Genomic DNA, 18,539 nt, shown 5'->3' with positions numbered 1-18,539 from the left:
TGATTATAGCCACAGCAAACAATGGGCTGTTGACTTAGCTCTTCTGAGCTGTTAGAGAAGGAAATTCTAATCTACCCACCCACAAAGGGCGAGTGAGCAGGGCCACTAACACAGCTCCTGTGGCCGGGCCTAGCCTTCAGGGGCAGTCAGAAGGCACAGTCTGTTCTCTGTCTCCTCTCCATGATCCCTAGCAAAAGCGGCCCCACCTCACTGCTCCCTTCCACATCCCTCTTACTCCAACCACTGACGTTCGTCAAGCCAGGGTGCCCCCCTAGGTTGCCCTCGGAGCCCTCCCTCTCCCATGCCTACCCAGGGGTTACATGGAGCTCCTGAATGGATGAGTTGTTGCCACTGAGAAGTCTAGGGACATCAGGGCAGCAGAGGCACTACAAATCCCAGAAGGCCCCGCACCCAGCTCTCCACTTCCTCCTGTTAATAAAGGCTGCTACTCAAATGCATCATCAGAAAGAGTTTGGCAAATGAATTTTAATATACAAAACAACAAATATAGATTCACAGCATTTAAAAAATCAAATAACCTTGTAAATAATTTTTTTTTTTTTTTTTTTTTTTTACAAAAAATCTTCCAACAAAAATACATATCAAGTTACATCAATCTTGTACATCATACTTCGGCTGCCAACAGCGAATTCCTCAGTTCAGGAAGTCCCATCCTTTGACCTATACAGATGACACATCATCTTGAAGTTAACGAGCTAAACTGTTGCCCAAAGTCTTGCAAAGTAGGTTAGCAAGTCAAACACAATGGACACTAATATTTACAAAGATTAGAAAAGATTAAAGGTATTTTCTAAATATAAAATGTCAGTGCCTGTGAGATAACTAAAGGCAACAATGTAAAGTATGCTGTAGGTAAGTCAAACTTACACCAAATATTTAAGCTTTTTTTTTTTTTTTTTTTAGATCAGTCATGTTCCACTTATTTTTCCAAAGCCTTCTGAAATCCACTGTCATTGCATCCTGAAAACAACAATCTCAGCCAAGGGAAACTTGAATAAACTGATTTGCAGATTACGTTATTATGGAAAAGCTGGGTCTGCTAGTAAGTTTCACCTAGTTGACTTGGGTCCCGCATTTCTGGCCTGTGAGTTGGTGAAAGGACATTTATTCCTAGTTCTTGACACTGTTGTTTGAGGGACACTTCGAAGTTTCTTCTCTCCTGACAAGTAATAGTGCAGAAATGCTCCCCTGAACTCCAGGTAATTATGCTGTTCCATTCTGGCTAGGACACCAAGTTGATTTGTATGAAGGAGTATCAGCAATTTGGCTTGCAGAGATTTCCACCTGGTAAAATGCTGGTTCAGCTGGCTTTTACAAAATACTTATATTGTGAACCAAACTTTGAATTAAATGCACTTTTGCTTTATGTCTAGGTAACAGTCATGTAGGATGGGGGGATTTTCTGAATAAGAATGGCATCGGTTTTCATCTAGGCTAGATATAAAAAAGGCACAATATTCAGAAATAGTGTTTGATGGTGAAATGTTTTCAACTACAAAATCAGATCTACAGTGGGAAACAAAAATCAGATCAAATGAAAAGAAACCACGTGGCTGGTATCCCAGGGAAGCTCTGACATACCACTGCTGCCCTCTTCCTAGTCTGCAGGCCAAAGACAAAGAAAGCTACTGCTCCAGGATTCTGCAAACATTCAATTTTATGATTTTATAATTGCTTATAATCTACTGCAGGGTTTTTATATGCTTTAGGTATGATCACAATTGAAAAGGCCGCTTTTGACCCTTCTAACAAAGCCGACAAATTTTCAAACATGAAGAACGGAATAGGTGAAATTCATCAAAATGTTGTCATCTTTTTTTTTTTTTTTTTTTTTTGTGGCCTATCTATAATATTATGTAATGTAAGGTTAAAAAGAGAGAAAGGCAGAGAGGCTGGAGACAGCAAGATTCCCAGTGAAATTCATACACTGTCCATGGAAGAGGCTCTCTGTTCCCTTTTTTCCCAAGTGGAACATGTGACTCAAATCAGGAAGGAAGCTTGGCAAACAGAAAATGAGAATACTTGAGCCTTCTATTCTCTGAAGAATTCAGGCATGTGGTAATAAAACCCAAGCCAGACGTGGATTTTCAAGAAGTCAAAGGATGTTCTAGCCTTTTAAAAAACGTTAGCAGTTTTCAAAATCACCTGAACATCGAAGTAGGATCTACCCAGGAAAGATCTTTAATCGAGTGACCCTCATACTGTATAAAACTGACCGGGGCAATGAACTCAACTTGATTTAACAAACACATGTCCTGGTATTCATGAGTCTCTGTTAGGAAGTCCATGGAGGTAGGTGGGAACCGGAAGTTAGGGCTCAGCTGGAAAATAAATTAGGACTCGCCACAAAATGCAAAGCATTTCTTCATTACCCATGAATAAATATTAGGAAATGGAAGCCCTAAGAATGACTCTTAAACTGAATCCTCACTGAAAATGTAACAAGCAAATGATTCTCTTTACTTCCTTAAATGAATTCTCTTATATTACATTTAAAATAATTTGTTCAAAATTGCTGTACATACAAACAACTCTAGCAGAGACCCCTACAGTTATTGCTAGGTGTGCAGGAAAAACATATTAAGTATAGTTTCCAAAATATACCATTATATTTATTAGTAAAAAGGTCAGTTCTATAAACACAACTGAAGTTGGAATGTCTGTTCAAGAAGGAAACACGCACACATGCACCCACATGCCACAGGACCTCTCCAGAAGCTCCTTCCTGCAGCGACTTCAGTCTCAGGACACGCTGGGCGGCACGATGGTCCACAGAAGCAACGCAGGGGCTGTCAGCCACAGGGCACCCGAACCCTTAGCAATGCTGCCCATGAGCACGCGTGCCAAGGTGGCTCAGAACGGACATCAGCCGTCACAGAATGTTCCAAGGGTTCACCCGAGAGGACAAAGGTTATGCTTTCTTGATTCATAGTGTCACCCCTCAGGAATGGCTCTGGATGTGGGGGGCTTCAGGGGAGAAGGGAGGTGCCACACACCTGCAGACTGAAGAATACACCTTTGTCTCTGACATCACAGACTTGTTTATTCTCAAACACGGGCCTGTTAGAAAAACAACTTTGCAGGGATCGCATACAAAAATGAGCTTCTCAAATAGAAATCCATTAACAGTGTAACACAGTATCTCTTGTCCAGGGCACGGAGCGGGTTGAAAGGGCATCTCTGATGCAGAGCCTGCCTTCTCTAGACATAGTTAAAAGTTATGTCCTGAAAATGTACAACACAGACAACGAAAAGGAGGCGATTATCTGCAGGTGTCAGCGCGCATGGCCTTTGTTAATAAAGACTGCTATCTCTGAGCCAAGATATTTTGTGAAGGTCTCTTTTATAAGGAACAAGTCCTCAGAAGGCTGATGACATGCTCAGGTGACACAAGTTATGCCCTACTGTTTGGCTTTATGTGATAAAGGCAGCTTCTGATTCCCAAGAAGCAGGACTGCTTTGCCTGTCTTTGCGATTTCATTGGTAAGGACGATGTCGGGAGCAGTGCGGCTTTTTGAGAATGCCTTCTGACCAGTGCACTTTCATATTCACTGTATCATAAATGTTAGAGTAAATGAATTTTTTATGTTGCAAACAGTTGTTTGAATGGCAGTTTTCTTTTTTCTTTTTTTTTTTTTTTTGGGGGGGGACAGAGTCTTGCTCTATCCCCTAGGTTGGAGTGCAGTGGTGCGATCTCAGCTCACTGCAACCTCTGCTTCCCAGGTTCAAAAGATTCTCCTACCTCAGTCTCCCCAGTAGCTGGGATTACAGGTATGTGCCACCATGCCCAGCGAATTTTTGTATTATTAGTAGAGACTGGGCTTTGCAATGTTGGCCAGGCTGGTCTTGAACTCCTGACCTCAGGTGATCCACCTGCCTTGGCCTCCCAAAGTGCTGGGATTACAGGCATGAGCCACCGTGCCCAGCCTTGAATAGCACTTTCTTAGGTTACAGCATGTGGGCAAGACGTGATTTCTGCTCAGAGTTACTCAAGACGTGCAGGCAGGAGGGAACCCGACTCCGGGACAAAGCCAGTGTGCAGGAGGATTTCTCCCTCCTTGCCTGAAAAGCAGTGGATTCTTGAGGATGCGTAAGTTGCTCTGTACTGAGGACTGCGATGAAGGTGACAGATGCATCTTGTTTCTCCCCCCTTCGCTTGCAGGAAGAGGAACCTTGCAGGATGGCATCTGCACTACCATTTAGCATCTGTGTGGACAATGCCAGGGAACACCATGGTCAGCTCCACGGCAGCTGTACGTCCGCCAGTGCTACAGAAGAGAGTGAGAGCTCAATTTCTAAGTGTGACCAGACACGTGCAACATTGTGTCAACCCTGTCTTGACGACATCCTTGAAAATCAAATGCAGAAGCGATCCTCTAACCTCGTCACTCCGCAGGAGCCGCAAAGCCCTGGATGCTGTGTTTGGACCAGCAGCAGCACTTGCTCACCATCACCAGGGGTGGCTTCAGCTGCTGCCTCACCACTCACTTTAGAGCACGGTACCGGGTCCCACATCTGGGCCATCTCCTAGCGGGTCACGGGTGTTTCTGTGTAGTTTTGATAAAGCTTTGTGTCAATGACCATCTCCTTTCTTCCACAAAGGCAGATGGGTGTCCAAAGACTGAAGGTGATTCCAAGACCTTCTCTCCTTCATTGATCCCAAAAAGGAAGTTTTAATCACTGGGTCCAAGAAACTTTCCCTGGATTGAAGCACACAAGAAGCAAAGACAGTTCTCCTCTTGGCACCCAGCTCCGTGGAAGCACAGCCTCCTCTTTTCATTTCCGGAAGGGGGTGAGCCTGTTGAAGGTGTGCCAGAAGAGCGAAGGCTTCCTTTTGGGTTCCGCCAGGCCAAATACCTGCTGCTGGGGGACGCTTGTGGGCATAGTGATGTGGCGCTGGTGGATGGGGTGCAGGCTCTGGTGCGGTGGGGCCACGGGGCACCTGTTGTAGCCTGACTCGGGAGGGGAGAGAGATGGAACAGGGACTGAGGGTCACTTGTTAACCAAAAAGGAAAAAAATGAAAATGCTGAGACTCCAAGTCCAAGTTCTCAGCTAATTCTTTTTTTTTTTTTTTTTTTTTTTTTTTTTTTTTTTTTTTGAGACAGGGTCTTACTCTGTCGCCCAGGCTGGAGTGCAGTGGTGTGATCTTGGATCACTGCAATCTCTACCTCCCAGGCTCAAGCGATCCTCCCACCTCAGCCTCCTAAGTAGCTGGACCTACCGGTGTGTGCCACCATGCCCAGCTAATTTTTTTGTAGACAGCTAATTCTTAATTCACATTAACCAAAAAGAAGGTCCAGTAGCTATGCTTGCTATGTTCAGGTACTCCGTGTGGAGCTTGACACAGTCTCTGTCACTGAAATCTCCTAAAAAGCCTCCAAGGAGGGTATTATGACAACTGGACAGGGGAAGAAACTGAATGCCAGGACACGCAGCGGGGAGTGGTGGAATCCGAGCCAGACTGACGGTCAAGGTGAACAGCAGTAAAATGCTCTAAATGGAAGTCTGGAGCTCATGTTGCCTCAGCCCAAATTCTCCTGTGCCATTTACCAGCTGGGATTACTGGGGAAATGATTTGATTTCTCTACTCCTTGGTTTCCCAATCCCTAAAATGGGGATTACAGTACTATGGGGTTGCTATGAGAATTAAATGAATTAATAGAAGCAAAGTGCTTAGAACTGTGCCCCCAATACGTAATCACTCTAATCAAAACCTCCCTGGCCTAGGTATTTTTAATCTGTGCAGAGGTAATTTAGAAGGTTTATTAAGATTAGCGATTAGATCAAAAGGTAACTGTGTAAGTCAGCATGGCACGAAGAGCGTGGGCTCTGAAAGCAGGAAGGCCTTGCTTCAGAACCCACCCCTGCCCCTGACCTGCCAGAAGGCTCTCCCTATCTCCCGAGGTGGCAGGAAGGAAGAAATCAGATAACCCAGGCAGAGCGGCCCACCCGGTGGCCACCTGTGAATGTCAGCAGTCCTTCCGTTCTTGAGGAGCCCGGGTGAGTGACTCTCAGAAGATACGGACAGAAAACAATGTATTCTGACAAACTGATTTACTAGTAATCTGACATTAGAAGTGGAGATTTTAAAAAATTAATAACATGGGTTTTTCTGCCTTAAAGATACTTGTAACTTAGTGGGGAAAATAAACTCTGCATTTGCACGGAGAAAGCAGTGGAGTGCGAAGTGTGGTTTGGGAAGGAGTTCTTCCTGGCCTTTTAGTCAGTGGCCTATTGCAGTCCTGGGATTCATTGGTCCTTGTTTTTGCATTTGCAGTCAGGAAAATATGAACAGAGATACATTTCATAGGGTAAATCCCTTTTAAAGTAGAAAGATGACTGGAATAACGTTTCTAAGAATGCAGTGCATATTTTTTGGGAAAAATCCTTATTAGTGAATTCCTGCTGGGCCAGATATCTGCATTACCGGCAGCGTGGACAGATCTTAGTTCATCAGAGCCCTGGGTACGCAGCCTGGGCATTTTTGAACGGCTGCCCCGGGAATTCTAATGTGCGTGGAGGTTAGGGGATCACTGCCCAAAATCAGCTCACGTGTCTTTTTTGGTCTAACTCCTTGCCTGATGTACCGAGCCTTTACATCTTTTTCTTAAACTAGACTATATCCAGCCTACAGCTGACAAGCAGTTTGGGGTTTGACATTTTGTCCTCTCATGCCTGAAAGAGGCAAGAGGCCTTGGTTTGCCTCAGACTGGTGATGTGCGTGACCCGGTGGCTAACGCCATCAGCACTTGGGGGAGGGGAGCAGAGGGGAGCAGAGGGGCCGCCGGCGGGCAGGGAGGTCTACCCCCCTCTGGCAGAACCTCTGAAGGTTTCCTGTGCCCACATCCCAATGGGAGCAAACACTGACGCACGTTCAAAACCAAACACAGGCCACCTTCACCTGCCCCCACTTCTGGACCTGCCCTTGAGTTCTAACTTCTACTGTGCTCCTTACTCCAAGCTGGTCACAGGCCGAAAGCTTGGGGTACGCTCCCCATTTTCAGGAGAATATTGATAAGCATTAAGGAGACAAAGCCTTCTCCATAACTTACCTTTTGACTTTCCATGTCCTGCCTTTTGAGCATTTAACATGGCAAGTTTCTTCTGGTTTTCTGAAATTTCCATTCCTGCATGTAGAAATAAATGCGACATATATTCAAAACACGTGGACATGTTTCAGAGCAAAACTTGCATCACAGCCCATATCAGTATTGATGTTCCCACCATAACCTGAGACCAAGAACCTTAATCCTCAAAGAACCCGGACAGGTTGAAGACCAGCAAAGGGGAAGTCACAAGGATTATCACCAAGGTGGCCATTTGGTTGTTCTGCAAACCCGGAGAGTCTGGAGAGTGAAACGGGGTGGTGCCCGTGAGAATGCAGGATGTCTGTGTGAAGCACGACACTCCCAGGCAATTGTTCACACAGGGTCATCCCAATTATAACCTAAAGGATGAGGTCCCAGAAGGAGAGGACAGAGCAAAGGGTCCCAGGGCCTGTTCGCCCATACGCTACGAGACCTTTGCACGCTAGCAGTTACACCCTGAACAAAGGCACCATGTGAGTAGCAGGAACCGGATTCCGTACCCCAGCTGTGTGCAGTGTGTGCCCTGAGCGTCCCCTCACTGTCGAGTCCAGCAGCACAGTGACAGTGTACGTGTGCCGTACGTGAACTGGGTGAAACAAGAGTCACCGGACGAGGCAACCCTTGGCTTCACAGGATGTGGGGAAGGAGAAGGAAGGACAGAGCTGAATGACCAGGGCTGGATGCTGGGGCCCTGCCTTCTCCCGGGGGCAGCCTTCCTCCTGGAGGCAGGTGCTCGCTCCAGCTCGGCAGAGGTGACCCAGGCCCTGCGTCTGCGAGCTCGCACTGCCTGGCTCACTCCCGAGGTTCCCTCTCTACCTCTGCCCACTCTGCTCCCCTGGCCCTGACTCCTCCACATGCCCAACATCTGTCCCAGACTGTCCTGACGTCAGGCTCAGGCTCTGTATGCTGGCCACTGGACTGTCCCTGCCTCCAAGGCCCTTCGTGTCCATTCTCTCTGACCTGCCACATAAAGTATCTACCCACACACATGCATCAAGCATGAGGGCTGCCAAAACATTCCAGGCAAGGAATGCATCCAGTTTTATCACACACGCGCCAGTTCCCAGACTTACTGGCTCAGGAGTGCCTCAGTCATACACTCGCGTCCTCTGACCACTGGCCATGGGGAGCATCACACGGCAAAGGGCATCCCATGAGGCCCCTCCTTTCCTTTCTATTGAGAGACACTGTTGAAAGCGTGTAGGATGCCCCCACCTCCCCCCGGCAAATAGTGCCGTCTTCAAGAACCCAAACACTCTGACTTACAGATGACTTCAGGGCCCGCACTAGACAACATCATACGACGAGTAAAACTTAAGATTTTGTGGCTCTGTCATTTTGCCTTTTAGTAACTATCATCTTTGAATGAATTCGGGGCACGAGAGTGATTAGCCCTATTCCAATGGGGCCCCAGAGTCTGCACCAATAATCTGGCTGTTGCTGGGAATCAGATTTCCTTTTAGTCTAAAGGACACCCCGACACTTGGTGTAAGGGGCCGCCTGTGACGTGGGGAGCTCTGTATCTTGGAGTGGCCCAAATCCAGGCGAACGTTCACCCATTGAGTGTTTCCAAGGAGATCCCTGCTTCCGCTTTAGCCTGACCAACTTGTAAATCCCTCCTACTCTACTGCAGAATCTCACAAAACCTCCTCTGGGTGAGACCCAATTCTGTAGCCAAGCTTAGAGCCAGTGGCTGGGGAGGACAGAAAAAGCACTTCCTGGTTTTCAGTTCTGCTGTCCTCATGGCAGTGGGCAAGGATGGGGAGGGGTGTATGCTGGCTCCCCTCCATCCTGGACCACGACTTTTGAGGGCTGGGCTCACTTGGGCTGCAGAGATGAATATCCTTCACTGACTTCCATTCAACAGATTGTGCTCAAAACCCTAAAGAGTTAGGGAGGCAATGAAATAGGGGCTCAGAGACTATGGGTGCTGCCATCATTAATGCCAGGCATGGCAACTTCGTTCTCAGGGGCCACACAGCACCACCAGGTCAGCAGAAGCTGGGAAGACAAACCAAAGACGTACGAATGTAACACTGGGTGTGAAGGACCATCGCCTTAACTGCAATGGATGACACGGCGTCCTGAGTGTCATAGGGAGAGATGGGAAGCATGTGGGCAGGCTGCTGGGTGTGGATCAACTGTGGCAGTGAGGCACCCTGAAGGTACTGCACGGGCACAGCCAAAGGGGAGGCCTCCAGAATCACGAGATGATACTTTTTTTTTTTTTTTTTTGAGACGGAGTCTCGCTCTGTCGCCCAGGCTGGAGTGCAGGGGCACGATCTCGGCTCACTGCAAGCTCCACCTCCTGGCTTCACACCATTCTCCTGCCTCAGCCTCCGGAGTAGCTGGGACTACAGGTGCCGCCACCTCGCCTGGCTAATTTTTTGTATTTTTAGTAGAGACCGTGTTTCACTGTGTTAGCCAGGATGGTCTCTATCTCCTGACTTTGTGATCCGCCTGCCTGGCATCCCAAAGTGCTGGGATTACAGGCGTGAGGCACGGTGCCCAGCCCACACGATACTTCTGATACCCTGGGTGATGGTCACCATAGTGGGGTTCCACCTCTGGGGTCACACTGAGTTGGTTTTATTATTTACTCTTCTACCCTGCATGTGGCATCCAAAGTGCTGGATTTAAATGTTATGTGGCCACAGTGCACGAGTGGTCCAGTTCCATAAGCCTCGATTTTCTCATCTGTAAACTGGGAATAACAGTAACCACTTCATAGGGATTCAATGAGACAATCTCTATAAATGGACCACAGAACGTCTGGCACAAGGTAAATACTGAATAAATGTTAGTTGTAGTAACTACAGCTGACATGGTCTGTCTTGTAAGTACATTCAGAAGTATTTAGGGTTTGCAGATCCCTCGTCTTTTCCCCATGGTGTGATCTAGCTCTGAGGGAGAAGGCTGGGCAGAGCAGGCCCACGGTGGTGGAGAATGAAGCTATTACAGCAAGCAGAGGCAAAGGTGCCTCCAGGGCCAAGGGCTGCTCACCCATCTCCTGGTCCTCCTGCACCCGCCTCCTTTCGTCTGCACAGGCCTGCAGCCACCTTGCCTTGTCTTCTTGTTTTTTGGCACAAAACAAATAAACCTCATCTGTGGTCCTACTGACGAGCTTGAAGGCATTTTTCACGCTGAGGTTACAGTCCTTGTCGCGCCCATCTCCCAGGTCCACAAGCTCCATCTCATCCATGTCCAGCCGGCCCTTGTAGTATAGCATGTCCCTGCGCAGCAGGTCCTTCTTGCAGGACACCAGCTGGTGGTCAAACAGGAAGAACATCCGCTGCTGGCTTTTGCCTTGCTTAGTGATTTTGGTCAGTTCCCCAGAATGAATCAATTCTGAGCTTCGGTCTAAGATATCCAGTCCCTGGAAGGATGAAAACACATCTTAAGATCTTCCAATTCTAGCACAGCTGTAGTCATAGCTACTTAGGAAGCCAAGGTGGGAGGACAGTTTGAGACCAGCCTGGGCAACACAGCAAGACCCCATCTCTACATAAAAATTTAAAAATTAGCCAGGCATGGTGGCACACACCTGTAGTCCTAGCTACTTAAGAGGCTGAGGCAGGAGGATCCCCTGAGCCCAGGAGTTTGAGGCTGCAGTGAGTGGTGATCGCATCAGTACACTCCAGCCTGAGGGGCAGAGCAAGACCCTTCTCTCTAGGAAAACAAAAAACAAAAAACAAAAAAAATTCCCCATTTGTATTCCTTCAGGTGTTAGGATATGGAAAAGACTCCTAACAGAGAATCTCTCTCAGACTTTCTAGTTACCTGAGACTGCCCACTACCTGTCCCCATTCGCAGGTGGGCAGGGCCTCAAAGGTTATTGTGTTAATAAACCTGGATTTATTGGTCTCCTGGTGCCTGAAATTTCTTCCTTTTCTTTTTTTTCCTACTCACTAGAAAACTGTGGCGGTGCCTCTGTGTTAGCTGAGGGGTCTTCCTTGGCTGAAGCCTCTGGTAAGGAGCATGCAGAATTAATGGAACCCAGTCAAGATCTGAAACAGCAGCTGAGCTAAACAGAGCCTCGAAGAATGACAGCGTGCAGGGTTATATGTAAGAAAGCATTCATGTAGGGGCACAGGACTGTGATTACGGACCTGACATTATTGTGTTGAGTATATGGCAGCTCCCTGGAATCGCAACTTATTTAGAGTCATAGGAACAAAAGGCCAGACGGGAAACTGTCAGCAAGAAATTAACTTCTGACAAATTATCCCCTAAATGTCAGTGTCCAAAATCAAAAAGAAAAACACACTTTTACAATATTTAGGTTGAATCTAATCCCATGTTACTTTATGGTATTTGGTATGACACTGGCCTTTGTTAAATAGGATTTGATTCTCCCTTAATCCCAGTCACACACAGTATTTTCTGGAGACAAAAGAGCCTGACTCCAAAATAGTTCTTCTATTTACTTGCTTAGAGCAATTCTGTGCCCTAGATTCTTCACTTACGAAACGAGAGTTGGACTCAGTGTTCTCTGAGATCCTGCCCAAACTCCAGAAGTCTATAAGGCCCCTGAAGTTACGTGTTTCTCTCCAATTTTCACCACCTGTAGCCTACTTCAGTTAAGAACCTAACTTCTTGCTCCAAACTTTCTCAGTCCTCTGGGAGAGTGAGTTCTGACCAATTAATAAATGTAAAATCAATGTAGTTTGGTCTACAAATCTGAATGGCATCTGCTTGTTGTTCTTAATTTAATGGCAGTAGAGCACAGTGGTCACCAGCATGGACTTTGAAGCCAGGGTGCCTGCTTGGGTTTGAATCCAGCTCTGCTACTTTTGAGCTGTGTGGTCTTGGGCAAGTTACTTAACCTTTCTGTGCTTCGGTTTTCCCATCTGTTAAATGGGTATAATAACAGTGCTTACTTCATAGGATGGTGGAGAGGATTAAATGAGTTCATATAGGTACAAATGGCTCAGATCAGTGCCATTCAGACACGTGGTAAACACATGCAGGTGCTAGCTATTGTCACTGTTTTTAAAAATACAGAGAGAGAATTTGTTGGACCTTTATTACAGGCATTGTATTTATTTGTACTCTTTCCTTTTTTTTTTTTTGAGACAGAGGTCTTGCTCTGTCACCCAGACTAGAGTGCAGTGGCACGATCACGGCTCACTGCAGCCTCAACCTCCTAGGCTCAAGTGATCCTTCCAACTCAGCCTCCCGAGTAGCCAGGACTACGTGTGTATGCCACCAGGCCTGGCTGATTTTTTTTTACTTTTTGTGGATATGGGGTCTTGCCAGGTTGCCAGGCTAGCCTCAAACGCCTGGGCTCAAGCGATTCTCACACTTTGGCCCCCCAAAGTGCTGGGATTACAGGTGCGAGCCACTGTACCTGGCCTGTACTATCTTATAAAATGCTCACGGTCGCCTTTGAGGTAGGTAATATTTTCCTCCCCAATTTATAAGTTAAAAAAATTAATCTTGCCCAGATCATACAGGATTCACATGTGGGCAGGGACTCCAGAGTCCCCCATATGTCTACTACTATGTTATGTGGCTGCAAATGAAATGTCCTCTACGGTTCTCGTGGAGCTCCCTCTACCAGGAGAGACAGACGCTCCGCAATAAATTAACTGCAGATACTCTTCAGATTTTATTTCTTACGGGGGTGGGGTATAAAGTGGTTGACTGTTAAATTCAACAATATGCCTCAAAACACATTTACCATTAATGGTATACATACCATTAAAGCCAAGAATATAAGGTATTGACCACAGGATATTAAAGTGCAGTCTGCACCAGATCAAAGGTGCAGGAGGGGCCCGTGGCACGGGATCATGCGGGGTGTCTCCCACTTACCTCCCAGCCCACGATGGACACCTGCCAGCGAGCTATCTTGTCGATGCTCTCCAGCTTGCGCTTGCGCTCATTGATTAGACAGGCCACATTCTTCATGGCCTCATACGCTGCCTTTATGTTGCTGTAATCACTGCAAGATGGGAGGATAATTTTAATCACATAACATGCATCTTACAAATAAGGACTGGCAAAATAACCCACTGAGGCGCTTCTTCACATACAAACGCTCTAGACAAAGTGACATTTACGTCGTAGCCGCTGTTTCCCTTTCTTGCTTCCCTGTGAATAGACTACAGTCTGCACAGGTTAAGGGAGCTGACGCAATGCAATTTGGAATTCTTTGGAATAAAAATGTTTTCACTGATTTCCCAGAAATGACAATGAATGACAGTGAATGCCACAAATAAATTTTAGTCACGGTGACAATGGGTGACTTTCATTAATACAGAAAGAACAGTCTTTATCATGGCTCTGATTCTCACATAACCACTCTTGCTATATAAAGTACTTTAAAAATCACTAACCATTTTCAAAAGTGACTGTGTGCTCTGAGTCTACATCTTTTATGCTGTTCGGGAAAGGACAGGCAAGGACAGGCGCCTAAAGTGGTGAGTTACGGAAATGGCAGTATGGCATTCGCCTCACCAACAGATCTTCCTTTCTGGTGCTTTCCATCCACCACAGTGACGTCAAGCTAAAATGTTCTCCCCAGGAGGTCCCCACTCCCAAGCCCATTAAAACTGTAGGCACCGGAAAAGCAGAAACTACAGTTTTCATCTACACACAGGCTAGCACAGAGCACGTCCAGTATCTGCAAGCCTCCCATTCAGGTTTTGCTCAGCGTTAATAATGCAGGGCCACGGAGACCAACCATCCAGCTAATGAGCTGTATTTTCCACTTTCCCACGGCAACTTACAAGACAGACAGGGCCGCTCATCACAGCCGGAATGAGTTAGAATCCTGCACAGCCACGGGAAAGCCTTGAAAGCAGATTCTATTGTCTATTTACCAAACACAGTTCAACCCAGCTCCTGGGAGGTCCCCAGACACTGCCCACCGAGCAGACCCTGCCATCTTCAGAGAGGCCCATTCACACTCAGGAGCGGGGCAGAGAGCAGGAGCAAGAATGACACGAGGGGCTGCCAAAATAGTGGGCACGGAGCCCCCAGAGAGGCCTCCAGCCACGAAGAAAGGGTGCAAAGTCAGTTTTTCTGGACAAAACTGAATTGCAACGGTTTTTTAAAAATAATTTTTGCTTTGTTTTACTTAAGACTAGGAAATGGACTTTCTGTCATGTTGACTAATTTTTATTTTGAAAAAACCAAAATCTGCAAATGTTCTTGGTGAAAAACGCCCTTAAAGGAAGAAAATCAACTACTGAAGAGTGAGGTGTGGACGTCTGGACCCAGCTTTCCCATCTCAGAATGTACTGAGCTGCCTGCCCACATCTTCCAAGAAGTCTTTGCTTCTTAACTTTCTTATTAATTGTCTTTGGCTCTGGCTCCTCATCATGCCATCTAGACATTTTCTTAAAAATGTCTTTGAAAATTTATAGAAGATATTTACAACGACAATTTTTTCTTCTTCAATTTTGTGGCTTTCTTGACTTCCCTGTTTTTTTTTCTACTGAAATTTTCTGATTTCTCCATCAGAAAAAGAAAAAAATATACAGCTTTCTCTTACCTATCTCAATGAACTCCTTTTTCTAATTCCTTTAGTCCTAACTCTTTAGCTAACACCCATATCTAGTGTCTGTTGTTCAGTGACCTGCTCTCATTCTTTACTTTCCAATTTAATTGTAAGAAGGTTCCCCCCGCACCACCCCCTCCTTTTTTTTTGAGACAAAGTCTCGCTCTGTCGCCCAGGTTGGAGTGCAATGGTGTGATCTCAGCTCACTACAACCTCTGCCTCCCGGGTTCAAGCGATTCTCGTGCCTCAGCCTCCCGAGTAGCTAGGATTACAGGCGCCCATCACCATGCCCAGCTAATTTTTGCATTTTAGTAGAGATGCGATTTCACCATGTTGGCCAGGCTGGTCTCAAACTCCTGATCTCAGGTGATCCAGCCGCCTCAGTCTCCCAAAGTGGTGGGATTACAGACGTGAGCCACAGCGCCCGGCCAGAAATTTCCCTTTTTAAGTCTGTCTCTCCACAGGAGTTCAGAGGTAAAGAGTACAAAAGAATAATGATTCACTCTCCACTCCCTGCAGGGAGATATTTAGCTGCTGAAACCCAGAACTGTTGTGGTTTGCCACAGAAATTTCCTCCTGGCACAATCCCCTCCCTCTTCCTCTTCTCATCAGGACCCTTTGAGATGACCCTCTCCAGAGCTGCAGGTGCAGTCAAAGACCTTGTGTCAGGGGCATGGCCCTTGTTTCGATTCTCATCTAAAAGAGTCAGCTTTAGCCTAGACCCTTGTGGCCCTGGGTGGCCTGGCTTGAAGCCGGGCACACAGCAGTTGTCCTATGACTATCATGTTCCTGCTGGCCAGGTGAGAACTCAGAATGAGCCAAACACTGCTACCCTGAGGCACCAAATAGCTGGGCTGGGCTGTGATGACATCTTCCCATGGCATGGAAAATGGGCATGCACATTCCAAAGCTGAATGGGTGACATGCCTCATGTATAGCCACACAAAGGCTTCTGTGCGTGCACGAAATGATGGTTGGCTATTAAGGAAACAAAGGATAATTTCTGGCTCCCCCAGAAGAGATCATATGGCTAGGGAACAAGGGCATGAGAGGAATTCAGAAACAACCAAAGCAGATGATAAAGACAGAGAGAATGTGTATGTTGCTGCTCTTTGTTCAGGAGAAGCTGAGATTCAAACAAGAGAAGGGTGAGTAACAAGAAGAGCTTAGTCAGGCCCCAAGGAAGTTCAAAGGGAGACGCAGCATTCAGGTAAGCGTGGAAGGAAGCCCTGTGCTTCCAGCAGGAGGGAACAGGGAAAAGACCAGACAGCCGGCACCCTGGTGCGTACGAATGGCTCAGGGCCCAGCAGGCGCCCAGTGCCCTGGTCTTCTCAGCCACCCTGTATGGATTCGCACCCCTGACAATCCACACCCTTTTACAGTTCAAGCTTGTGTGCGCCCTCAGCCCTTCTGTGTTGCTAAGTAGAGACTGCTTAACAAGTAACTTTAGGTAAGTCACTATCAAGTAACGTTTCTGCCATAAAGAATCCTGCTCTGAGCTGAGCTGCTGTGCGTCAACCTCACGGGCACAGGACAGAACGAGAGTCATGGCTTTCCATTCACACTGGTCTGTTTCCCTCAGAAACGGTCTTTACTAACCACTGAGTACTCAAAGGCACATTTATAAAATACAGGTAAGCAACATAAGGAGTAACAACACAACAAAAGCCCCCGTACACTCATGACACAGCTCACGAATGACCCTTGCGTCTTCATAGCTCTAGGGCTGGATATTCTGGAGCCTCTTCAATCACGCTATTTCAATAGTTAATTGCACACATTCTAAACGATCTGAAAACTTCTCCCATGGAGCGCCCAAAGTGCTAAGGCTGACACTGAAGCCCACCTATCACTGCAGGGGTGAAGAGCTGCCTACAGCTAACGGCGGCAGCACCCTCACCCGCGCCCCTCACCCGTGTTCCTGTGTGGTATACTTGAGCAGCTCGGCCAGCTGCAGCGGGTATTTGCAGATCTTCTGCACGGGTGTGAGCAGGAACCCGTCGATGGCGATGTCAATCATCTGCTGTAGCAGGCGGCAGGCTTCGAAGAAATGTCTGTACTTGCCCTGCTTCATGAGGTTGGCGAGCTCCAGGCAGGCGCCTGGGTGGTTGTTGCAGTATTCGGAATAGATGGCAAAGCCCTCTTGCTGGGAAGGAAAAGCACAGCCTCATCAGCTTCTGGGGTGCCTCTGGGACATCATCCCAGCCCTCTCTAAGGGACACTCCTAGAAAGGAGGAAGATGGACTACTGCAAGAAGGACAGGGCATGAAATCCGCTGGCGCCCGAGCTGCCCTGCCATGGTTTCCACAAGCGTTATCTGGCCGGCAGGAAGGGGTGCTTCGGCAGGCTCCTGAGGCGGTTGGGGACGAGGCTGCCCTGGGACTCAGCACCCTGGTCTCCTTCTAGCCTCCCTCGCACTCATCCTGGAAGGTGGGTAGCAGGGCCTCTAACGTCCCCCTCCTGCAAATTTTTTCAACTCAGCTGAAAACCATGTATGCAGTTTTGATGGTTGCTTATTCTTTGCGATTTAAAACTAGTCTTGTCAGCTTTTCCTCAAAAATGCCCATTTCAACACACCTCTCTTCCCATTTCTCTGCTGTCACCCTGGCTGGGCCTGCCACGACCCCTTCCCTGGTGGTAGCAGTACTCCCCTGTCCTCACTGTGAGACTTACCTTCCTCAGGCCACCACCCGGCCTCCAGCCTGTCCTAAGGTGGCTCCTGTAGGAACCTTCTGCACAGGCCACACAAGGAGGCCTGTCACAATGTCCCAAATATGCCCAGGTCACACATGGGGCCCAGCCTCCGGCTGACTGACTGAACACAAAAACATTATGCCCAGCCACTTAAAATCTATCTGCCCCAGAGGACTCTAGACAGCTTCTGAGCCCAGCACCCAGGAAGTGAAGGTGTGGCGAGGCTGTCATTGTTATTATTATTACTCTTACTGTTCCCTAGCTATTTGGGCTGGGACTAAAATCTTCCTCTGAAATCTTCTAGCAGTAAGTAGTAACAGTCAATCATAAGTTAAAAAATGATAAATGCATGTTATCACAGGAAGGTTCTGAGGCAGTTACAGTATCACAAGCATGTGTCCTGGAGCCACATGCCCAGGTCTGCCTTCACAGCTGCCTCTTGCTGGTATGTGGCCTTGGGTTACTTACTCTCTGGGCCTTAGTTTCTTCATCTAGAAAGTGAGAGAGATAATCATATCTACCTCATAGCAATACACAAGCCAATATAAGAAAACCCTGGAAACGGTGCCTGAAATGTAATAGTCACTTCCTAGATATTACTAGGAAGGACTCCATAGTTCTTACGGCATAACCCTTAGAAATTTTTAAAAAGTAATTACTCCAAATGTAACCCCCCAATTCCAGACTACATAAAAGGGTTTTGAAAAAATGAATTTGGGACATTAAGACAAGATTATACAGATTTCGTTTATATGATAAGCATATAAGATAGAAGAAACATCTCCTTTCTATGGAAGATTCATCTAGCAAACAAACAATAAAGCTAAAGAGACTCCTGTTGTTCGTGGAGATGCACTTCAAAATTATGTAACCAGATGTTATTAATAATGAAGTAAAGGGTGACGCACATTTTGAAGAAAGCAAGATCCTATTTCACTCAAGTGAGGTTCCTCTTTGTTGTACTGTTTCTCAAGGTCTTTCAGAAACTTTCTTTGGAATTTGTAAATATCTTCAATGTTTCCAAAAATAGTGGCTAGTTGTGCAACAGTGAACATTCCTGTGTGCTTGCGGCACTGTCGGAGATAGCCCTGCAAAATACAGAAGCAATGGCTTTCATCTGGAAATCCAAATAAATTATGTGAATAGTACAGCTTTTGTAGGCCTAAAACCAGGATCTTGGAATGAATTTTAATTAAAGAAAATTATTTTAACCTCTATGAGTCTCTGA

The 18,539-nt window shown here is 46.8% G+C and overlaps 1 protein-coding gene across 4 annotated transcripts in view; it reads right to left on the bottom strand.

The window, feature by feature from the left end:
- SPATA13 (spermatogenesis associated 13) overlaps nt 1–18,539 on the bottom strand; it is a 156,095-nt gene that overhangs the window by 313 nt on the left and 137,243 nt on the right. For 3 of the 4 annotated variants that reach the window (XM_010371924.2, XM_010371939.2, XM_030921862.1), the window contains 6 exons: nt 18,220–18,399; nt 16,531–16,763; nt 12,928–13,057; nt 10,114–10,486; nt 7,075–7,149; nt 472–4,973 (listed from right to left, as the gene is read on the bottom strand). In XM_010371924.2, the coding sequence (XP_010370226.2) occupies nt 4,798–4,973; nt 7,075–7,149; nt 10,114–10,486; nt 12,928–13,057; nt 16,531–16,763; nt 18,220–18,399 (1,167 nt within the window). In that variant the 3' untranslated portion in view covers nt 472–4,797. Of the gene's footprint in view, nt 1–471; nt 4,974–7,074; nt 7,150–10,113; nt 10,487–12,927; nt 13,058–16,530; nt 16,764–18,219; nt 18,400–18,539 lie in introns of those variants that run through there. The other variant, XM_010371934.2, reaches the window with a different exon arrangement.

The sequence above is a fragment of the Rhinopithecus roxellana genome, chromosome 18 (assembly GCF_007565055.1).
Source record: "Rhinopithecus roxellana isolate Shanxi Qingling chromosome 18, ASM756505v1, whole genome shotgun sequence".
Lineage (NCBI taxonomy): Eukaryota > Metazoa > Chordata > Mammalia > Primates > Cercopithecidae > Rhinopithecus > Rhinopithecus roxellana.
The sequence above is the reverse complement of the archived record's forward strand: the minus strand, read 5'-3'. Positions and strand labels throughout refer to the sequence as shown.